The sequence below is a fragment of the Suncus etruscus genome, chromosome 11, assembly GCF_024139225.1.
Source record: "Suncus etruscus isolate mSunEtr1 chromosome 11, mSunEtr1.pri.cur, whole genome shotgun sequence".
Lineage (NCBI taxonomy): Eukaryota > Metazoa > Chordata > Mammalia > Eulipotyphla > Soricidae > Suncus > Suncus etruscus.
The window spans coordinates 73,237,598-73,258,751 of NC_064858.1; the positions used below are offsets into that span (position 1 = coordinate 73,237,598).

A 21,154-nucleotide genomic window follows, 5' to 3' on the forward strand; every position below is an offset into this window, starting at 1 on the left:
ATTAATTAAAAATTAAAAATCACCAGTAAACTAGATTAGATTATGATTTATCACTATAAAATTTACTCCAATGTAATTTTATTTTTAGTTTTTTTAATTTTTTCTTCTTTTGTTTTGGGCTATATCAGGCTGTTTGCTCAAGGTTTACTCCTGGCACTGTGTTCAAGGATCAGTCCTGGCAAGTGCCTTACTTACATTATTTTTAATTTGTTTCTTGCTCTTTCATTTTGAGAGATTCCAGTAAGTATTGATTTATACATTTTATTTGGAATATTGCTCTTTTATAAAATAAGAATGCCACTTGGTAAAAGGTTTATTTGGTAACTACCAACTTATTTGATATTGTATTTATTGACAGTTTTATATTGTGAGATAATATGGAGGCCAGCTTTTCTATCTTTCAGGTTGTTGAGTTGAGAATCACTGTTTCATTAAAGGATTTGTTATTTTAATTTAGTAAATGTCCTTTGTGCAAGCTCAAATCTACAGCAGTGTAATGATTGATAGCAGGAAGCAGCCTTGCTTAGCTGTTTTTACTTAGCAGTCTTGGCTAAGTATTTACAGTATTTAGCAGTATTAACTTGGCTCCCACCTTTCATGAATTTCTGGTTCAGAGTTGTCTTAGTTTCTTTCTTAAAAAATGAAAATTTTTTTTCTTTTTTCTTAAAAAAATGAAATTAAACTTTAAAAATGATCATTATTACTAGAAAATAAATTGGACAAAGAAATAACTTGTTTATGAAGAAGATTATGCTCTCAGCCATTATAAATGGAAACCTAATGGTAGGTTATTTTCTTTTTACTATAATTTTAGGGAAAAAGTTAAGATTAAAATCTCATAGCATAATGTTTACTATAAATGTCTATTCTAATCTAATGGAATATCTTGGGCCTGGTATGTGGTGTAGAAAGCCTTACATGGCTTTGGCTCTGGGTGTGATCTCTGACATTGTAGACAACATTGACAGCAGTAAAAATGCAACAACCACAAAAATTGAGATAATTGACTTTCTTAAATTCTTTTAGATGAATGGGGGACTCTGAGGTGCAAAACTGGAGAACAAACTCTAAAATCTCACCTATGCAAGATGTATTATGGGGCCACATATCTCTGGTTCCTTAAATTCTCGTTATTTTGGCAATAATAAAAGTACTGGTAGCATTGATTACTGTTTTCTAAGTATGTATTTTTATCAGGCTGCCTCTTATAAAATTATACGCTTAGACAACAGCAATTATTAATTTTGTTTGTTTGTTTTGCTTTTTGGGTCATACCCAGTAATGCTCAGGGTTTACTCCTGGTCATGCCCTCAGAAATCGCTTCTGGCTTGGGGGACCATATGGGACGCTGGAGGATCGAACCGAGGTCCGTCCTAGTTTAGCGCATGAAAGGCAAATACCCTACTGCTTATGCCACCGCTCCGGCCCCCAAAACAGCAATTATTAAAGGTAGATGTTTGAAGAAAACATCCTTAAAGGTAGATATTTGTCTCCTCTCACTTTTATAGATAGGGAACTAGTCTCAGGGATATTAGTTTTCTTCTCTAAAGGCCCATTTCATAGCATTCAACTAAGATATTTGTCTCTGACTGTTTTCTTTTGCCACTGAGATGTCAACTAATCTGTCTTTAAAAAATTGCTTAAAATTTATTATCTTTAGATATTTGAGGGCCCAGAGAGATAGTACAGGGAGTAAAGGTGTTTGCTTCATTTGTGATGACACCTTTCCCACTTCACACCTCCTATTCCATGCCCAGCACTGGTATGGTCCCTGAGCACAGAGCCAGGAGTAGTCCTGGAACACCGCTGTATGTGACTTCCTCAAAATGTAATATTTAAGTATTTAGAATTCCATAAAGGGATATTAATATAAAGTTTTGATTATTTTTTAATTCTTAATGCTGTTGACATTAAGAGATTAGAACAAATTATTTAAAGAGCAGTGAAAGAAATTTTCTCTGTTAATGAATTTCTTTATTGAAACATAGTTTGTTTAGAGAGATTGGTACCAGTAACTTGAAGTACTGAAACATTTTGTATTTAAAGCTTGTTTTGAAGTCCACTTTTGAGTTACCTATTTATAAAATAGCACCTTTGAACCGGGTGAGCTAAGGTAGTTAGTGTTTAGAAGTAGGAGACATGGATATGAAAAGAACATAGCTAAACATTTAGCTAGGTCTTAAAATTCAAATTCTGTCACCTTGCTGTATAATTTGGGTTATTAGTTAAATTCTCTTAAGTTACTAGGTTTTCTTATTAAAGAAAATAGTATTAACTACCTCTCAGAGTTGTTTTGATTTTTTAGATAAATATTATATCTAAGATTATACTTATAAAAAATAAAGGCTGTTATTGTTAAATAATTATTAACATAAAACCTCTCCAACAAGATAATTAGAAGGCCCAAAAGCACAGTGGAGGCAAAGCATCTGCACTCCTATGTTCATCACAACACCATTCACAATAGTCAGAATCTGGAAACAACTAAAGTGCCTGAGAATAGATGACTAGGTAAAGGAACTATGATACATATGCACAATGGAATACTACTCAACCATAAGAAAACATGAAGTTGTGTAATTTACTGCTACACGAATTGATCTGGGGAGTATCATGTTGAGTGAAATCACAAAGAGAGAAGCAAACTTAGAAGAGAGACATATGTCTCTCTCATGTGGGATATAAAGGAATCTCCTAGAGGCATATCAAATGCCCAAAGACAATAGAAATGAAGAGCAGGAGAACTAGTCTTGGGTAGGGGTGGGTAAGTTAGGGAAATGAACACTAGGATGATTATAGAGGGAAAATGGGAGCAAGCACAAGGGAAATGGGACATTGGTGGTGGATAGTGAAAGGATTGGTATTCAAGGGGTGGGTGTATGCCAGAAACTCAGATAGCAAATACCTTTATAACTTTATTATCCACAGTGATTTGGTAAAAAATAAATTTACAAAAAGAAAAAGAAAGTGAATGATGAAGTTCAGTTTTTTGGCTTGTTTGTTTGGGGGCCATACTCAGCAATGCTGTGGGCTTAGTCCTGGCCTGTGTTCTGGGATCATTCCTGGATGTACTTGGAGGATTATCTGAGGTGCTGGGGATTGAACCTAGTGAAGTTCTTTTTGTCAGAAGGAAGTGTTGAATGAAGTAATGCCCACTATATGAAGCAGGTTCCTGGATGGCTTGTGCATAATGTTGCAGGTCAGCTGACTCCTGGGTACATTAACAGATGTTGCAAATTATGTATGTGACATGGGAGTTAGAGGTGTAGCCTCAGAAAAGTATGCTTTCATATCTCTGCTCCACCCAGCTCAGCCACTGGGGAGATCCCTGGGAGTCAGAACCGGCAGTCAGCTGTGCTATTACGGTTGTATCTAAAGGCAGCTTTCTTGTTGTAGCTGATGTCCACTCAGTCTGTACAGTCAGATATGTGAATCCACCACCCATGATCTTTAGGAGCCAGAGATGGGGCTGAGAGAATGAACTGCTTTTGTGGGGAATCCTAGCTCCTGCCTAGGTGTGCAGGAACATTGCCTTTTCTCACAGAAAAGAATTTTAGAGGACAAATAATGAAGCAAAATCATTTGATTTAGAGGAAGATAAGGAGGTGAAAGAGAGAGAATATGTTCAAGAGAGAACATAAGCTCCAGAGAGACGATAAATAATGTTGGCACATCACCAAGGAGGAGAATCTTCCATCAAATAAGGGAAAGCACTTAAACATCTCAGGGCACCTTGTGGATGTGTCTCCAAGATAGCAAATACACAGGCTGGTCTTTACATAGTTGGTTTTGTAGTTAGGTTTTTTCCAAACAGCCCCAGCTGGGTCAGAACCTCCTTTTCATACCTTTTATTATGATGATCTTTCATTTCTCACAAAGACCTTGAATGAAAACATTTTGGACTTGATTCTACATATTTTCATGTAGATTAGTTTGGGGAATGTCTGGCTGTTGGCCTTTTTTGGTTTTGCCCTTTTGTGGTTTGGTTTCGTACACAGATAAGACAGATACATTGGTGTTGGATGGTGGGTATTGCTGCCTTTCAGACACAGTTGCTTTTCACTGCTTTTGTATGCCTTCAAAGGTTCTTAGTTAGAAATACCCAGATGACCCTAGGCAGAAAAGAAAGGTTTCCCATCCCTTATAATGATGGATAATATGAATCAGGATATATGATTTGGAGGAGTGAGAGGTAAAGATCTTAGTTAAGAGACTCAGGGATTCCCAATTAAGGTAATTATAGTATTCTTGATGTTAGTTGAGTGTTTGGACTTCATTCAACTTTAATGTTTATTTATTTGAATTTTAGTACCTGCCTGCTTAGGAATTACTCCTAACTCTGTGCTTAGGGACCATTCCTGATCCCTCGGTGCTAGGGATTGAACTGGGGCCGGCTGGATGCAAGGCAACTGTCTTTATCTCAGTAACAATCTGGCCCTTTTTGGTTAAGTCTTTAATGAGGTGACTCACTAATTTATCTCTCTTGTTGAGATTGATTAGTTTTAATTCATACCACTTGGAGATAAAAGAATAGTATTTTTGTTTGTGAGCTTAATAATAATAATATTATTATATTATTCTCCTGGGAAATGATATTCTCCTGGGAAAATTTACTGCTTTAACTGATACTAACCTAGATAACTACTTTGTTTTCTTTTTTTAAAAAACTATATTTTAAATTTTAATTGGTTGAAATTATTGTGATTTACAAAGCCCTTCATCATTGGGAAATAAACTACTTTCTCACCATTTTGATCAGCTTGGGGAATATATGTCTTCTAATGATACAGGATCTCTTGTTAAAATAATTTTTTCATCATCTTTCATTGTCCCTTCCATCATATATTGTGTTTCTTTGGGAACTAGTGTGTATTTCTGATCAGGCATAACTCTTTTCCACATATAGCTTCCCTGGTTGTAGTTTCTTTGGAAGTTCGCATTCAGCCTCTTTGCCTAGACTATGAGCATGTTGCAACTGGATTTGTTTATGAGCTGTGTTTATTGTTTCTGGATGGTTTTAAATTACGTTTGACTTTGTTAATATAGACAGGGTGCTCTGTGGGCTCTATCTGAGTGAATTACAGATAGAAAGGGCATGAGGCTAAGCTTCATTGATAGAGAACACAAACCCTCGTTCAATCCCCATACCACATGGCCCCTCAGATACTGCTCTGTGTGATGCCAATTTCAAAGAAAAAATTAAGAAAAAAGGCTTAGGGAAATGGCTTACAGCCTTCGTTAAACTCCCACACTCTGACCTTTTCTGCATTTATGTCACTGTATTTATTTCTGCTCTGAAGTTATTCTGGCTATCCATCTCTAGGAATGAGTTCAGAGAGCTACTTCAGTTGAAAATAACAGCTCCACTGTATAAAAGCGATTGGTTACTTCTCTTTGGCTTTGAGTCTAGAATGGCTGAGGTCCTGATAAAAGTGGGACAGCAATTTAAAAAGACAGCTGCACTGTTGGACAGATCATTCATATTAAGATTTTGTCAATTGTGCCCACTGCTTTAAAGTCAAAAGTTGTACTAAAAAACATACCTAAATAGTACATCTGGTAGGATGTTTGCCTTGCAAGCAGTAGATCAGGGTTCAGTTCTCAGTGTTGAATACAGTTTCCCAGTACTGCGAGGCATAATTCCTGAGTGCAGTGTAGCCCCTGAGTACCACTGGGCATGGTATAAAAACAAAGTAAACGTTCAAGTATAGACAGTGAAATTACTTAACTTGAAAATATAGCTATTTGTTTGCTAAACTAGATTTAGGAAAGGGAGTTTAAAGATTGTTTAGGGGCCTTAGTGATAGCACAGTGGATAGGGCATTTGCCTTGCATACGGCTGGCCCAGATTTGATCCCTGACATCCTATATAGTCCCCCGAGCCTGCCAGGAGTGATTTCTGAGTACAGAGCCAGGAGTAACCCCTGAATCCCGCTGGGTGTGGCCCAAAAACCAATAAAGATTATTTATCTTAGTCAACATAAATAATGTCATTCTGATAAAATTCTGGACTGAAGGCTTTCCATAAGCATCCTCTCAGTATTTTCTGTTGTAAATAAATAAACACTTTTTGTTAGCAGAATATAATTAAAACTAAGATACCCATAGTTTTACCTTTAGTGCCAAATTAAAATTATGAACATTTAGAATTGAAGATAAATTTCTACCTATTTCAAACTTGGTTGAAATAACAAGAAAATTTATACTTGTTTAATGGGCTTGTAGGATAGAACATTGAAGAGTATTTTTTCTAGAACACAGATCATTTTGATACATTTTTACTAACTTAGGAATAACTACTTCAGGAGTCATTTTTCCATAGATTGAAAACAGCTTTGGAGCAGGAATGAGCTTGGGAGAGATGACTAGAAGAAATGATTAAAGATTTGAGAACTTATTAATTAAATTTATAGCATTTATTTAATTTCTGCCATGCACCAAGAGCTGTTACAAGTGCCTTCCAAATAAGCTCATATAATAATCTTGTAATTATATGAAATCGTACTTTTTCCCTCCATCTAATAGATGAAAACACAGAGATATAAGGTAATTAGGGTTCCACAGCAGTATCAGGCAGTCCTAGGATATATTTGACTTCAGAAGACAAACTTGAATTATTTTCCTGTATTACAATTCATTTAATTTAGAATCGGTTATAGAGAGACATGAAATGCTGTATTTAAAGTTAGGGAGTTTTTAGGGATATACCCTAGGAATATAGAAATACAATACAAAAATGTCTTCTGCACACCCTATATTCATTGTAGTGCTATTTACAATAGCCAGAATCTGGACAACAGATGAGTGGCTAAGGAAATTGTCACACACACACACACACACACACACACACACACACACACACACACACACACACAATGGAATACTAAACAGCTGTCAGGAAAAATGAAGTCGTGAAATTTTCCTATGCACGGAATCACATGGAAATAGATCAGTGAAATAAATCAGAAGGAGTGAAATAAATCAGAAGGAGAGAGAAAGATACAGAATAGTCTCATTCATCTATGGGATTTAAGAAAAATAAGAGACAATAAAGATAAGGGCTGGAAGGACCTGCCATGGTATGTAGCTTACCATGAAGAGTGGTGAGTTCCGTTAGAGAAATAACTACACTGACAACTATCATGATAATGGTAGTGAGTGAGAGAAATAGAATGCCTGTCTCGAATACAGCCAGGATGTAGGGGGAGGAGGGGAATGGAGGGCATTGGTGGTGGGAATATTGTACTGATGAAGGGGAGTGTCCTTTTTTTTTTTTTTTGGGTCACACCCGGCAGTGCTCAGGGGTTACTCCTGGCTCCATGCTCAGAAATTGCTCCTGGCAGGCACGGGGGACCATATGGGACGCCGGGATTCGAACTGATGACCTTCTGCATGAAAGGCAAACGCCTTATCTCCATGCTATCTCTCCGCCCCGGGGCGTGTCCTTTTTAATAACTGAAACCCAGCTACAAACATGTTTGTAATCATGGTGCTTAAATAAAGATACTAAGTAAAGAAATAATGTTAGGGAGTTTGTTTATTAAAGTAAACCTTTTGGAGTTGTGGTTTAGAAAAATTATCTGGGCTGAATTAAGAAATGTTGAAAGGATAGATAACAAAATGAGAATTAAAGTTGTGTAGAGTAGGGTCCAGAGTGATAGTACAGTAGGTATGGCCGACCTGAGACAGATCCAGCTTTGATCCCTGACATCTCACCTGGTCCCCTGAGCACAGAGCCAGAACAGGTGTGGCCCAAAAACAAAACAAAACAAAACAAAAAATAAATGAAAAGCAAAAAAATAGAGTGGGCTATTTTTCAGAATATCTGGGCTCAACTTGCATGATTATGTTAATTAGAATCTTAGAGCACATTATGCATACATCAGTACTTCAAAAGTTTCTTAGAGGGTTTCCATGTGAGAACCTTAGAAATAACAGTGCTTAACCCAGGGAACAAGTCAGCATGCAGTTAGATCATCTCAGTAAGAGGTAATTATCGCTTCTAGGGTGGTAGTAGCAGACTAGAAAATGTGTGCAAGACTAGGGATGTAAACTCAGTGGGGTTGGAGATGGCTGCTTACTGCTTACTTGTAGTCCTGTCTATTTGGAACCCCTGCTGTGTGATCTCTGACCTACTGAAGCTAGGAGAATTTGAGAACACTGCAGCTACAGAGCTGCCCCGGCAAGCACGTTTGTGAGCAATGTGACAGACATATCTCACTGTAGTGTGAGGACCATAGCCAGAATGTGCTAAAGCATCTTTTAAGTGTGTTCTTCATCGAGCACCTCAGCTGATTGTGAGCACCTGAACCAGATGTCTGTATGTCTTCTAAAGCATATCCTAATCAGGTAACTAGCATGTGTGTTACCCAGTCCACCCAGTAACTAGAGCAGTAAAAGAGGGAAAGGGACTTGTATAAGAAGGAAATATAAACAATCAGGACCTTATGATTGATGGGAGGCTAGGTTTTAGGAAGATACTAATGTCCATGTTCTTTTTTGCTCTGTAAATGCTATAAAACATACTGACCCTTCACAGTAATGCTGTGTTCATTTTACAGGTCCCCACACTGAGAGTTCTGGAAAGCAAAATAGCTTTCACAGAGTCTTAACAAGTAGATAGTGGTACCAGGAACTGAAATCAAGTCACATGCTCTTTTCTTGAGTCTCAAGGTATTAATGCATGGAACAGTTCTTAAGGGGCGAGGTAACGTGTTAACTCAGAGCTAAATACCACACACAGAAGTTCTTTTAGAGAGGTGGAAGAGGGTATGTCAGAAAGTATCATCTGTACCCCATCTGTGCTTGACCTGAGTGTAGAAAGAAACTTGTGTATCTTCTTTTAGTAAAGCCAAGAATGATTCTGCAGCGAGAGGAAGTGTGAAGGTTGTGTACCATCATTGTTTATTCAGGGAAGTGAAGCTGATTTGGAGTTGACCGTGGAATGTTGGAAAGTTGAATGTTGATATATGTGAGTGTGTTTGTGTGTGGGAATGTATGATCTATGATCAGCAAATATTAACTTTAAATATGAGGCGGAAAGTATCTCTCTGTTGTTTTGTAGCCTCACTGGCAGTGCTCAGGGACTGCTCTTGGCTGTGCTCAGAAATCATTCCTAGTGGTGCTTAGGCACCATCTGTGGTGCAAGGGATTGGACTGGGGTCTGTGTGTACAAAGGCAAGTACCTTAATCCCTGTCCTATTTCTCCAGGATATTTATCTGTATTTTTGAGAGACTGTGGGAGTCTTGGAAATACAAAACTACTCAATTGGATCCTAACCACATAACAGTTTTTACAAGACTCTTAGTGAGAGCAGTATGAAAGATAAATTTGTTGAGGTCTAAGATTCATATGACAGGGTGACAGGTAACAGAAATAACTGAACATTGGAAATAAAGGATAAAATTAAACTAAGAGAGACTTAGCAATATATGATATTTTGGACCTTGCTATGGACTTCAAAGGAGTAGAAGAGAATATGTGAAAGGAATAAAAGGAAAAAGATTTATTTCTGTGTTATGTAACTGAGTAGTGAAGGTACTATTAAGGAAGAAGGTAGAGGAAGAAGAATTGGTTGGGGAAAAGATGAGTTCAGTTTTAGGCATGTTCAATTGGAGATGACTCTCTAGGTTGAGAAAAACTGTCTCTGTTGCTAGGACTTAGTTTGGCAGTTTAAAAGATGACATATGTAAAGATAACGTATAAACAAATGAGCATTCCTCTGTTGAACTAAAATTTTGTCTAGTATACTAACCCTGTTCTAATAGTGTATAGGTTGTACAGGATGACTGATAAGTGTGGTCATATATTTACATGTATATATGTGCATATATAAAAGCTTCTTTGTAATTTTTCGTTTAATCATTTTAGCAGCCATTTGCAGACATTCTTAGGATTAAAAAATGTTGGTTCTCTCACCACAAAGAGTGATGAGTTTAGTTAGAGAAATAACTACATGGCGAACTATCCTAACAATGAGAATGTTTGAGGGAAATAAAAGCCTGTCTGGAGTATAGGTGGGGGCGGGGTGGGGAGGAGGGATATTTGGGACATTGGTGGTGGGAATGTTGCACTGGTGATGGGGGATGTCCTTTTATATGAGTGAAACCCAACCACAGTCATGTTTGTAACCAAGGTGTTTAAATAAAATATAAAAAAAAAGTGTTGTTCTCCAAGTTGATGATTTGTTTTTTATTTATTTGACTAAAATTCTAATAAAACAAGAATTTTCTGACAACTATTTAGTGACCCTAAAATATAGTTCCTGTAGAATGGGGAGTTCTTTTTTATTTACCAGTTCTCAAAATAATGAGAATTCCCTAATATCTTTAAAAAGATGTAAATAATTTTGAGTTACATTTTTTAAATTGAAGCAGGTTTTATTAAGGATATTTACTTAGAAATATTAGGAGAAAGACTTGTTCAAGAGAAAATTGATTCGATTAAATCAGTCACATGAACTAACCTTTTGACTGTTAGATTATTTTTCCCCCCTTGATTTTTGAGCCACACCCAGCAGTGCTCAGGGGATCATATGGGATGCCAGGGATCGAACCCAGATCTGTCCCAGGTTGGCTGCGTGCAAGGCAAATGCCCTACCACTGTGGTATCGCTGCAGCCACATAGATCATTTCATCTTTGGTGACTGATGTTCCTTCTGTTGATTTCTGGGTCTGCTTGACAAAATTGTCATCATCTTTGAAGCTTCATCTCCCTTTGATTTTAAGAATGTGGCCATTTTTATTTTGTATATGTTCTGACTGAGACCTGATTAAAATATTTCTGTAGAATACCTGTTTCTTCCAGTTTTAAGTAATTTTTAGAGACATCAGTTTTGTTTCTCATAATTGTTTTTTTCCCTCGTAATTGTTTTTAAGCCTTCCTAATAAATCTTTCCCTCCCTCCCTTTCTCTCTTTTTCCATCTAGCTGTCTGTCTGTCTGTCTGTCTGTCTCTCTCTCTCTCTCTCTCTCTCTCTCTCTCTCTCTCTCTCTCTCACACACACACACACACACACACACACACACACACACACACACACACGAGGAGAAGGAGCACCAGGGGAAGTAAACTTTTAAAGTAACTCTGATAGATCAGAAATAGATATAGACCCTTGTTGGCATGTACCAGCAGTGGCACGTGAAGGCCTTGCAGCTGGCACAGAGGAAGGGGTCCGAAATTAAGATATGTGGCATGGTGAGAGGTGAGTGTGCCGGTATCTGCTTTGCAGCTCACCTGGCAACAGGGCTGGACAGACCATTGGGAGGACCAGGCATTGTGCAGCAGTTTGGGCACTTGGGTTCAAAAAGGTTAGCCATCACTGATATAGACTATGATAGATCAGATATAGAGGGAAAAGTTATGAAAATTAAAGACCATTTAATTCAATTTGAGCTGGTCTGATCACCTTAGTAAAGAATAGATTGTACAATTGCTGAAATGTGTTATTGGATTGTTTAAGAGGTGAAGAGAGATCTAATAATGCTAATAAGATATTATTATTGTGTGAGATCTAATAAGAAATAAGACTCAAAGGAAGTGATTGCTAAGTAGCATTTGGTTGTTCTAAGATTTGAAGGCATCTATTTGCTTAAAAGTATATTATAAGGTGCTCGCTTCGGCAGTACATATATTAAAATTGGAACAATACAGAGAAGATTAGCATGGCCCCTGTGCAAGGATATGCAAATTCGTGTAGCGTTCCATATTTAAAAAAGAAATAAAAAGGGGCTGGCGAGGTGGCGCTAGAGGTAAGGTGTCTGCCTTGCAAGCGCTAGCCAAGGAAGGACCACGGTTCGATCCCCTGGCGTCCCATGTGGTCCCCCAAGCCAGGGGCAATTTCTGAGCGCTTAGTCAGGAGTAACCCCTGAGCATCAAACAGGTGTGGCCCGAGAAACCAAAGATAGATAGATAGATAGATAGATAAATAAATAAATAAATAAATAAATAAATAAATAAATAAATAAAATAAAAAAAGGAAAAAAGAATAGTATGAGACAATTTTACAAGAGATTATTGGAATAATTATGCATTGAGTTTAAGGTATAAGAAAAAATGAATTTAGTTTGGGGAACTGTGGGAATTGGTAGACTAAGAATTTAGAGATAAAAGTATAAGATAAGGTCTAGGAAGATAGTGCAGAGTTATGGTTCTTGCAAGCACATCTGATCCTCTTATGTCTCTGGTGCCACATCACCCTGTGAGTATCAGTGTAGCTTGTGGAGGCCCCAAATATTGCTGGGGTGGTTTTGCTGATTCCTGCTACCACAGTGTAAAACACTGAACTGCAAGCTTGGTTGGCAAAGTGGAACTTGGACCCTCTGAGCATCATTTTGGAACGCCCTTGCATGCCTCTTCCCCAACCCTGCAATGTACAATAGGGGGAGTCTATGACTGGGTTTAGTGGCAGTTGAATAAAAAGAAAGGTTATGTGCTCACAGCAGAGAACTTGTTAGTCAATATGAATGCAAGTGATAACTTTGTGACTGTAATATTCTTTCTTGCTGATTTACCTTCTACCATATGCCATACTACTGCTTCAGGTGTTGGCATGTGTTTTTAAACTAGAACTTTCCTTATTTGGTGTTGGTTGTGGCAAACACCTGGTGGTACTTCAGGGGCCCTGAAAATTGGCAATTCTGAAGATTACACACAAGGCCTTACTTAAGCACAGGTCCTGTGTACACCCCTCCACCGAGATATTTGGTGGAATGAGGGTAATCATTCTCAGCAGATTTGGAGATCACTCCAGCAGTTATCTAGGTACTTGGGCCCAGCCATAGAGTACTTCTCAGACCTGGCAGTACTAGAGATCACATTAACCATCCTGATGGTTTTTGGGGTCACCAGTATCATGTCCAGTATGCTGGGTGATCTACCAAAGCTGCACCCACTGATGGTTGGGGTTGCTGTCAATTTTTTTTTCTCTGTGGGGCATTCAACCTAGATCTCACATGCAAGTGCTTATGCCACATTTATGCCATATGCAAGCCACATGCCACATTTCCAGCACTAGTTGTTGGCAATTTTTGATTCTATTTTTTTAATATATTGTTTCAGAAATTTTAAATGAAATTAATATTTTCCCTTCCTTGTTGTTGTAGTTATTGTTCCAAGTGTTTGGGGTTCACATTTACTTGTGCCTTTTGGTGCACCCTGGCTTGTACATTTGTGGTGCTGGGAATCATATTGTCAGAATGGAGATTCTGTGATGATATTCATTAATTGGAGCAGAGCCCCAATTAATCTGTGAACTTGACCTCACAAGAAGGCAAATTCTCTACAACTGAAACACATTCTAGGTCCAGTTGTTAATTTTTTTTAGGAAGATTATTGGTCAGAATTTCTCAGTAAATGAGTAGTTCACCAAAGGACTGGACTATTTTAAAGCACAGCGTTACATAGAACAGGTTTGACTTAGTAGCTAATATGCATAGTTTTAAATTAATGAGCACAACCTTTAGAAGGAATATAAAAGATTATGGGGTTTAGACTACTAGTATTTTACTCAAGGAACATAGTAATCGGGGTAAATGATAGCCAGTATCACATAGCCAGTGGGAGTGTTGGATCTCATGCCTCAACTTGACACTTTCCATTTAGTTCAAAGCTTCTCTTACATTTTGCCTTACTAGTTTCTATAGTCCTGAGCTGTATTAACCTCAAAAGGTAAAACAATTATTTGTTCATATACTACTTCATGACTTAGAAATCTACTCCTAGGTATTTTTGCTAAGGTATGAGAGTTTACGTTTATATAGAACCATATATGGATGCTTATTACAGCTTTATTCATTATTGCCCCAAACTGGAAGGAGTTCTGATTTTTTGAGTGATAATTGATTAATAAACATTTTTATATAAAAGTTATTTGTTTTTGTTTTGGAGGGACACACCCAGTCACACTCAGGGGTTACTCCTGGCTCTGCACTAACAAATCATTCCTGGCAGACACAGGGGACATATGGGATGCTGGGATTCAAACCACCATCCGTCCTGGATTAGCTACGTGCAAGGCAAATGTCCTACTGCTGTGCTATCTCTCCGGCCCAATGAACATCTTTAATAGTTTTCTGCACCAGAGCAGGGGAGATAGCTCCTAGGGTTGGAACACATGTGTTGGATTTGGACCCCACTGACTTCCCAGAGACAAGAGGGACACAAAAAATAGTTTTATGTTCCATTTTTTCTGTTTTGCTTTATTATTTTATATTTCTAGAAGCTGCACTTTTTATGTTTGCTTTATAATATTTACACAGAGAGGGAAAAAGTTTAGTATAATATTTACTTAATATCCACTCTAATCTGGAACTGAGGTAGTAAACAATTTTTCATTTACTTTTCTCCATAGTGCTACTGGGAGGTATAGAAGATCTATTATAAGAGATAAACTTAGGTCCTTATGGAGTAAAACAGCAAGTTGATAAATAGATCATGTTAGAGTTTGAATACATTTGATCTAATACTGCAGTTCTCTCCAGAATTGCAATATTAATGCCAGGTGTTTGGCATTAATTACCAACTAACATCATATTGATCAACTTTGAGTTTCCATATATGTGACTTAGTCATGTTAAAAGATCATGAGTACCAGAAGAAATATAACTCATACTTATCTGTAGTTTTATAATGTTAAACTGACTTATATTGTGTCTTGCTTTTAAAAATTTTTCTGAGGATTACTGAATATAAAGTTATATGTTGAAAAGTATGCAATACACAATCTACTTTATTTAGCCCAAAGTTTTGTTCTTTAGTTAATTTTGACTTTTCTGTCTTGGGTGAATATTTTGATAGTTTGTTACCACAAAGATGCTGAGACTTAATGAGCAGTTACTAAGTGCATTTTTATGTGGTAAATGCAGTGAGTCATGGAGGTTGATGTTTCCATAAATTTATTATCAGTTTTAACTCCTCTGGATTTATACTCAACAGTGTGATATGCAAGCACTGATTTGTTAGAACTGTAGAGGGAAAGGATTTGTTATGCAGTCTTGGTCTTAATTCAGATTCTGGTCATGATCCAATATGGAATGTAGGTTCATATATCTATATTAAGAACTGGTTAAAATAAGTTCCAAGTAGCAGCTCCTATTTCAGACTGAAAATGAAATTATTTAAATAGGCCATAACATTAAGCATCATACACTGAAATATTTCTGTCCATGAGCTGTTTTATATAACTAGTTGATATACTTAACCTGTGATGTGAGAGCATAGTTTCTGGTGTGCTTTTATTTCCTGACATTTTTAAGTAACTAGGATGGTCAGGTCAGATATAGAGGGGTAATGCTATGTTGTCAACGGTGATGTCTACTTTTTTTTTAGTGGTTTTATAATGTGAATTTACTAAAGTCTCACGAACACATTAATCACAACAGACTCTATATTAATAAAGGCTTCCCTTGCGTGTGAAGACCTTAAAGAAGGAGATTGATTTAATTATGGCAAGAGACCACAGTGCCAGAAGAAATATGACTCATCCCCATTACCAAAACTGTGAATAACAGTACAGTGCTACTTATGAAGAACCAAGTTATTTAAGAAAAAGGATGAGATGATGGTGAGAATCCTGGTAATAGGATTTGATGCATATTTACCCAGGGTGAATAAAGTGAAAATAAGCTTTAAATTATGTTCACTTGGTTGTGTAATTTTATTACTTAAATAATATTTGCTTTAAAATGTATTTATTATAGCAATAGAGAAAATAAATACTCCCAAAGTAAATACTCCCAATGATAGATAACATCAGTTGATTAGTGAAGAAGATATCTACTTTTTTGCTTCCTTCCCTCCCTTTGAATACCTTTCAGTAGTTAGATCCATAGTTTTCCTTTCGGAAGTTTCTGGTTAATCTAGAGAAGCTGGCAATTAGTGCAGGATGGTGGTTTTTAGAAGATACGAAACATTTGTAAAAGTTATTACAGTTTTTCCTGTTAGTTTTCTAACTTCTTCAGTGTTCCAGTATACTTTATTGGTGCCTAACAAATTACCCCAACTTTGAGTGGTATGACTAAAAAGCGTTTATTACCATATAATTCCTATGGATTAGGAATCCAAATGCAACTTTGTCAAGTGTTTGTCAAGTGTCTCATCTAAAATTTTTTTATGGTTGCAGTCAATCTGCTGAGGAATTGAGCTATTTGGATCTCCTATCAAAGTAAAACTCAGTTTATCTGCAGTGTGGCTTAGAGGGAGTTTCCCAGCTTACATAGTAGTATTGCTGGTTGACCTTAGTCCTTTGCCTCAGGGGTCTCTGTATGAGTTGCCTCTGTGAGGCAGCTTACCTTCCCCAGAGTTTTCTTGCTAAGAGATGAGTCTGCAAAAAAAGATTTGCAGAAAACAAGGTGTTTTGTTTAAACATTAGAATCTCAAAAGTGACATTCTGTCACTTCTGCTATAGTCAGTCCTTTAGAAGCATTTCAGCAATGTCAACATGTAGCCTGAGATGGGATTACAGATCAAGAAACATGATCATTGGGGCCACACCACAACAAATACTTTTATCTCCTTCTACATACCTGCTAGTTACCATTGAGGTTGAGGGCAGGTAAGTTCAACTTTGTCAAAACTGTATTTTTAAGTTTACCTATGAAAGCAAAATTATTTTAAACAGTGTCTTCAAAAGAACAAACACAAGTAGAGCAAATGCCTTTAAAGATGAGAGAGAGCATAATGCTGAAGCACTGTGAACTGCTGTCATTTTCAGAAAATAAAGGACCAAAAGTAGACTTCCAAGCAGATGACATTAATCAATCATGTAATAATTATGATTGTTTAGTTTTGTATTATTGATATATATGATTTGTGTGTATACCGTATTTATTCGAGTATAATGCACACCCCTAATTTTCTATTAAAAATCGGTATAAAATTTTGTTTTACACCAAGCATTGTAATTGACAAAAAAAGTTGTTGAACACATGCGGCCATGATAAAAATCATATATTGACAATGTAAACTGATATAAAGACAATACCAAAATAAAATTACCGGTAACAATATTTATTTAAAATGCTTCAAAGTCAGATTCATCATTAGATACACTAAAGAGTTGTTCCCATTCTTCTTGAGTTAATTTTTCATCAGTGTCCCAGTTGGCAGGAACATCTGTTTCTCCAGTTTCTTCGCTTTCTTCTGAGTCTGAATTCCACAGCAGGTCGTCTTCTGTGCCGTCCATTTTATTGCTGATGCCTGTCTTCAAGAAACTCTTGACTATCCTTTCTTTTGATATGTCTTCCCATGATATTTTAACTCAGGATATCCCGAAAGATAGGCCAGGTTTCTTGAGGCTTTTTTTTCTTCATCCCCGCATACAGTGTTCAGCTGCAGCCCGAAAAGGCACAGTGAGAACTCACAATTCGCCTGTGCCTTCATTGGACCGGCCACACTGCCACCCCACCCCAGTCCTCGTTTATCACGCGCACCCAAACTTTGATTTCTTTTTTAGGTAGAAATTTTTGCGCGTTATACTCGAATAAATACGGTATATACTTATACACACATATATACATATATACACATATAATTTTTTTGCAGTGTAGGGACATGATTTCTGCTAAAGGAGAGTAAATACTTGTTTCTAGGTGACATTAGCATGTTTGAATGAACTAGAGGACATATTTTGTTTCCATATTTCTGTTTTTAGTTTAGGGTCTGCACCTGGCAGTTCTCAGGGGTTACTTCCTAGTTTTGCACTCAGGAATCACTCCTGGTGGACTCAGGGATATGGGCTGCTGGGGACGGAACCCAGGTTGGCCTTGTGCAATGCTGTACTATTCTCTGATCCTGTTTTCATATTTCTTTTAGGTTATTGCATATTATTTCAAAATCTCTTTTCTGACTTCATAAAGATCAGTAGTAGTTCCAATATAATAAGTGTGATATTTACGTAACACTAAAATGTGGTCTTTCTAAATTTTTTGTCATTTGAGACAGAATTTGTTCTTGTTGATGTCTTTGTAAAAGCTCTTTGCACAGTGCTTGGCATTTAATACGCATTTAGTGTCTTTGTTTTTGTAGAAGAAACAACGAATATGTAGTGTTAAGTGCTTTCATGGCATGCATAACTAATACTTAATCAGTGCATGAGTATTACATATTTTAAAATTCAAACAGTTCACATTTTAAGGGTGAATAACTTGGCTGTCTCTTGCAGCCCTCAAAAAGTTTTTACCACTCTTAACATATTGTTAATTTTATTGAAAAACAATTTTTCTCAAATAATTTTAAAAGCATGGTTTTTGTATTTCATTTTTCTCTTTCTATTTTCCAAAATTAAAATTCTTGATGATGCCTAAACAAAGATCTTTTTATGTTTGTAAAAGGAAATTTCTTGTGACTGAAGATTAGGGTTGATATGCATGTGCTTTATACTTATAAACTAATTCTATTTTCCTTGTCCTTTTGTTTTCCTGCTGCTTCCATCCTGATGCATTGTGCTTCTTCCTGGTATGGATTGTATTTGTTTGCTGCTCAATTACCCTGCATTAAAAGCTTCTTGGTGATAGCAAAGATGTCTTTGGGCCATCAAGTAAGTAACTAACATTTAAATGGCATATTTAGAGACATGATAATATTTTATGAATCTTACTTTGTACATTAAAAGGTTATGGTATGTCTCTTTTAATTATTAAATCTATTGTTGTTTCCAGGCATTAAAAAACAAAAAACATAAATGGTTATATATTGTCTCTATGTTCTCAGTAATTAGCTGAGAGTTAGAATTGTATATATTTATCTTGATTACCTAAACATTGATTACTTAGAGTACTTAGCCAAGAGTAACACCTGAGCGTCACTGGGTGTGGTCCAAAAACCAAAAGAAAAAAATGGGGAGAGTGCCTTATCAACATGAAAGTAGAGGCAATGGGAGCCAAATGTGCTCAGGCACCATGGACCCAGGCAGCCCATGAGTGCCCCTGTTTTGGGGGGTGGGGTTCAGTCTTACTTGTGGTGTCTTACTATTTCTATTGACTACTATAGTGACTTCAGTTACCTCTATGTCAAGGTGTTGACTCAGGTGAACTGATTGGCACTAACTGCAAGTTTACATTAAAATCAACCTATTTTAGTTTGTTAGTTTATTTTTGGTTTTTGGGCCACATTTGTGGTGCTTATGTTTTATACCTAGTTCTGTGCTCAGAGGTCATTCCTAATGGTGCTTGGGGGACGATATTGGATGCTGAGGATTGAACCCAGGTTGGCCATATCTGCCAAGGTGGCTTACCTGCTGTGTATTGCTCTGGCCCTAAGATTACATTTTTCATAAAAATTGAATTCATTCTATTTTAGAAGTGAAGTTTTTAGATGACTTTATAATTGGGTAGAAAGCATTTCTTTTTCTTTTTCTTTTTCTTTTTTTTTTTTTTTTTTTTGGTGTTTGGGCCACACCTGGCAGTGTTCAGGGGTTACTCCTAGCTCTTCACTCAGAAATCACTCTTGGCAAGTTCAGTGAACCATATGGGATGCCAGGGATTGAACTTGGTTTGGCCATGCGTAAGACAAATGTTCTATACGTTGTGCTAATGCTCCAGCTCCATTTCTTCTTATTTATTTAAGGCAGATATGAATTAAAATACACAATGTATGTATGAGGTGACTTTATATTGTATTGCCAACTGTTAAAGGATTGGAATTGCTAATTTTTTCTGGAGACATCCTTCAGAGTGAAAAGCAACTTCATATAGTATTTTTATTAGGATTTGTACTGCTGCGTATGATAACTAAGTAGTTTTTTGAGAAAATACTGCATAGTAGACTTAAGACTTTCATTAAGAATATTTGTCGGGCCCGGAGAGATAGCACAGCAGCGTTTGCCTTGCAAGCAGCCGATCCAGGACCAAAGGTAGTTGGTTCGAATCCTGGTGTCCCATATGGTCCCCCATGCCTGCCAGGAGCTATTTCTGAGCAGACAGCCAGGAGTAACCCCTGAGCATCACCGGGTGTGGCCCAAAAAACAAAAAAAAAAAAAAAAAGAAAAGAAAAGAAAAAAAAAGAATATTTGTCATTTTAATTACTTAAAATTTTATTTTATTTTATTTTTTTTGTGATTTTTTGGGGGGGTCATACCCGGCAGTGCTCAGGGGTTATTTCTGGCTCCAGGCTCAGAAATTGCTCCTGGCAGGCACAGGGGACCATATGGGGCGCCGGGATTCGAACCGATGACCTCCTGCATGAAAGGCAAACGCCTTACCTCCATGCTATCTCTCCGGCCCCAAAATTTTATTTTTTTAATTTTATTTTTTTCACCTAGAAAAGAGTAACACCAGATTTCAAAGCTTATACTTTTAGATTTTTTTTTAAATTTTTTTCTTTTAAAAATATGGAACACTTCACAAATTTGCGTGTCATCCTTGTGCAGGGGCCATGCTAATCTTCTCTGTGTCGTTCCAATTTTAGCATATGTGCTGCGGAAGCGAGCACATACTTTTAGATTTTATTAATGAGTTGAGTTTATAATATAAATGATATTTATATAATATTTTCTATCGAAATTGTAGCCACTGTGCCTGAGAAATAGCTCAGTGCACTGAATACATTCTTTGCTTGCTGAATTGCTTGAAGAAACCTGAGTTTAATTCTTGGCATCCTCTGGATCTCCAAGCATTCTGGGAATAATCCCTGAGCACAAAGCTGGGAGTGACCCAGCCCCACTGGGTGTGGTTAAAAAAAAAAAAAACTTAGACCAAGAACAGAGCAATAGCACAGTGAAGAGGTCTTTGCCTTGCAAGCAGCTGACCTGTGTTTGATCCCTGGCATCCCATATGGTCCCCCAAAGCACTGCAAGTAATGACTCCTGAGTACAGAGCCAGGAATAACCTGAGTGCTCTGTGGCCCCAAAACAAAAACAAAAAGCACATAGTCTGTAATTTTTAAAATAACATACATGCAGCTGGTATGAGAATTTGTTTACTGTTTATTATATCAGTGGGATTAGTTTCTGCTAAATAAAGCAGTGTGAATAAATTACTTAAGCTACAAAGTAAAGCCAGCAGAGGACACTGCAGTGCTATCTTTAGTGAGGCAGTTGTTTGTAGAACCTAGATTAAAGAATCCTGTCATTTATTTCCCAAATATCTAGCCCATCATTTTCTTAAGTGTTTATTTTGCGTCAGATTTATCTGTATCAGCGGGGCTAGAGAGATAGCAT

At 37.0% G+C, this 21,154-nt stretch overlaps 2 protein-coding genes and 2 non-coding genes across 4 annotated transcripts in view; 2 read left to right on the top strand and 2 right to left on the bottom strand.

The window, feature by feature from the left end:
- Positions 1–21,154, bottom strand: part of BCL2L13 (BCL2 like 13) — a 1,170,396-nt gene that overhangs the window by 463,580 nt on the left and 685,662 nt on the right. The window lies entirely within an intron of this gene.
- The window catches only part of OSBPL8 (oxysterol binding protein like 8), a 198,789-nt gene that overhangs the window by 86,535 nt on the left and 91,100 nt on the right, over positions 1–21,154 (top strand). The window contains exon 3 of the mRNA XM_049783649.1: positions 18,499–18,535. Within this exon, the coding sequence (XP_049639606.1) occupies positions 18,499–18,535 (37 nt within the window). The remainder of the gene's footprint in view (positions 1–18,498; positions 18,536–21,154) is intronic.
- Positions 11,609–11,712, top strand: LOC126023641 (U6 spliceosomal RNA). Its single transcript, XR_007500746.1, has one exon. It is a non-coding gene; the product is annotated as a U6 spliceosomal RNA (small nuclear RNA).
- LOC126023399 (U6 spliceosomal RNA) lies at positions 20,321–20,427 on the bottom strand. Its single transcript, XR_007500524.1, has one exon. It is a non-coding gene; the product is annotated as a U6 spliceosomal RNA (small nuclear RNA).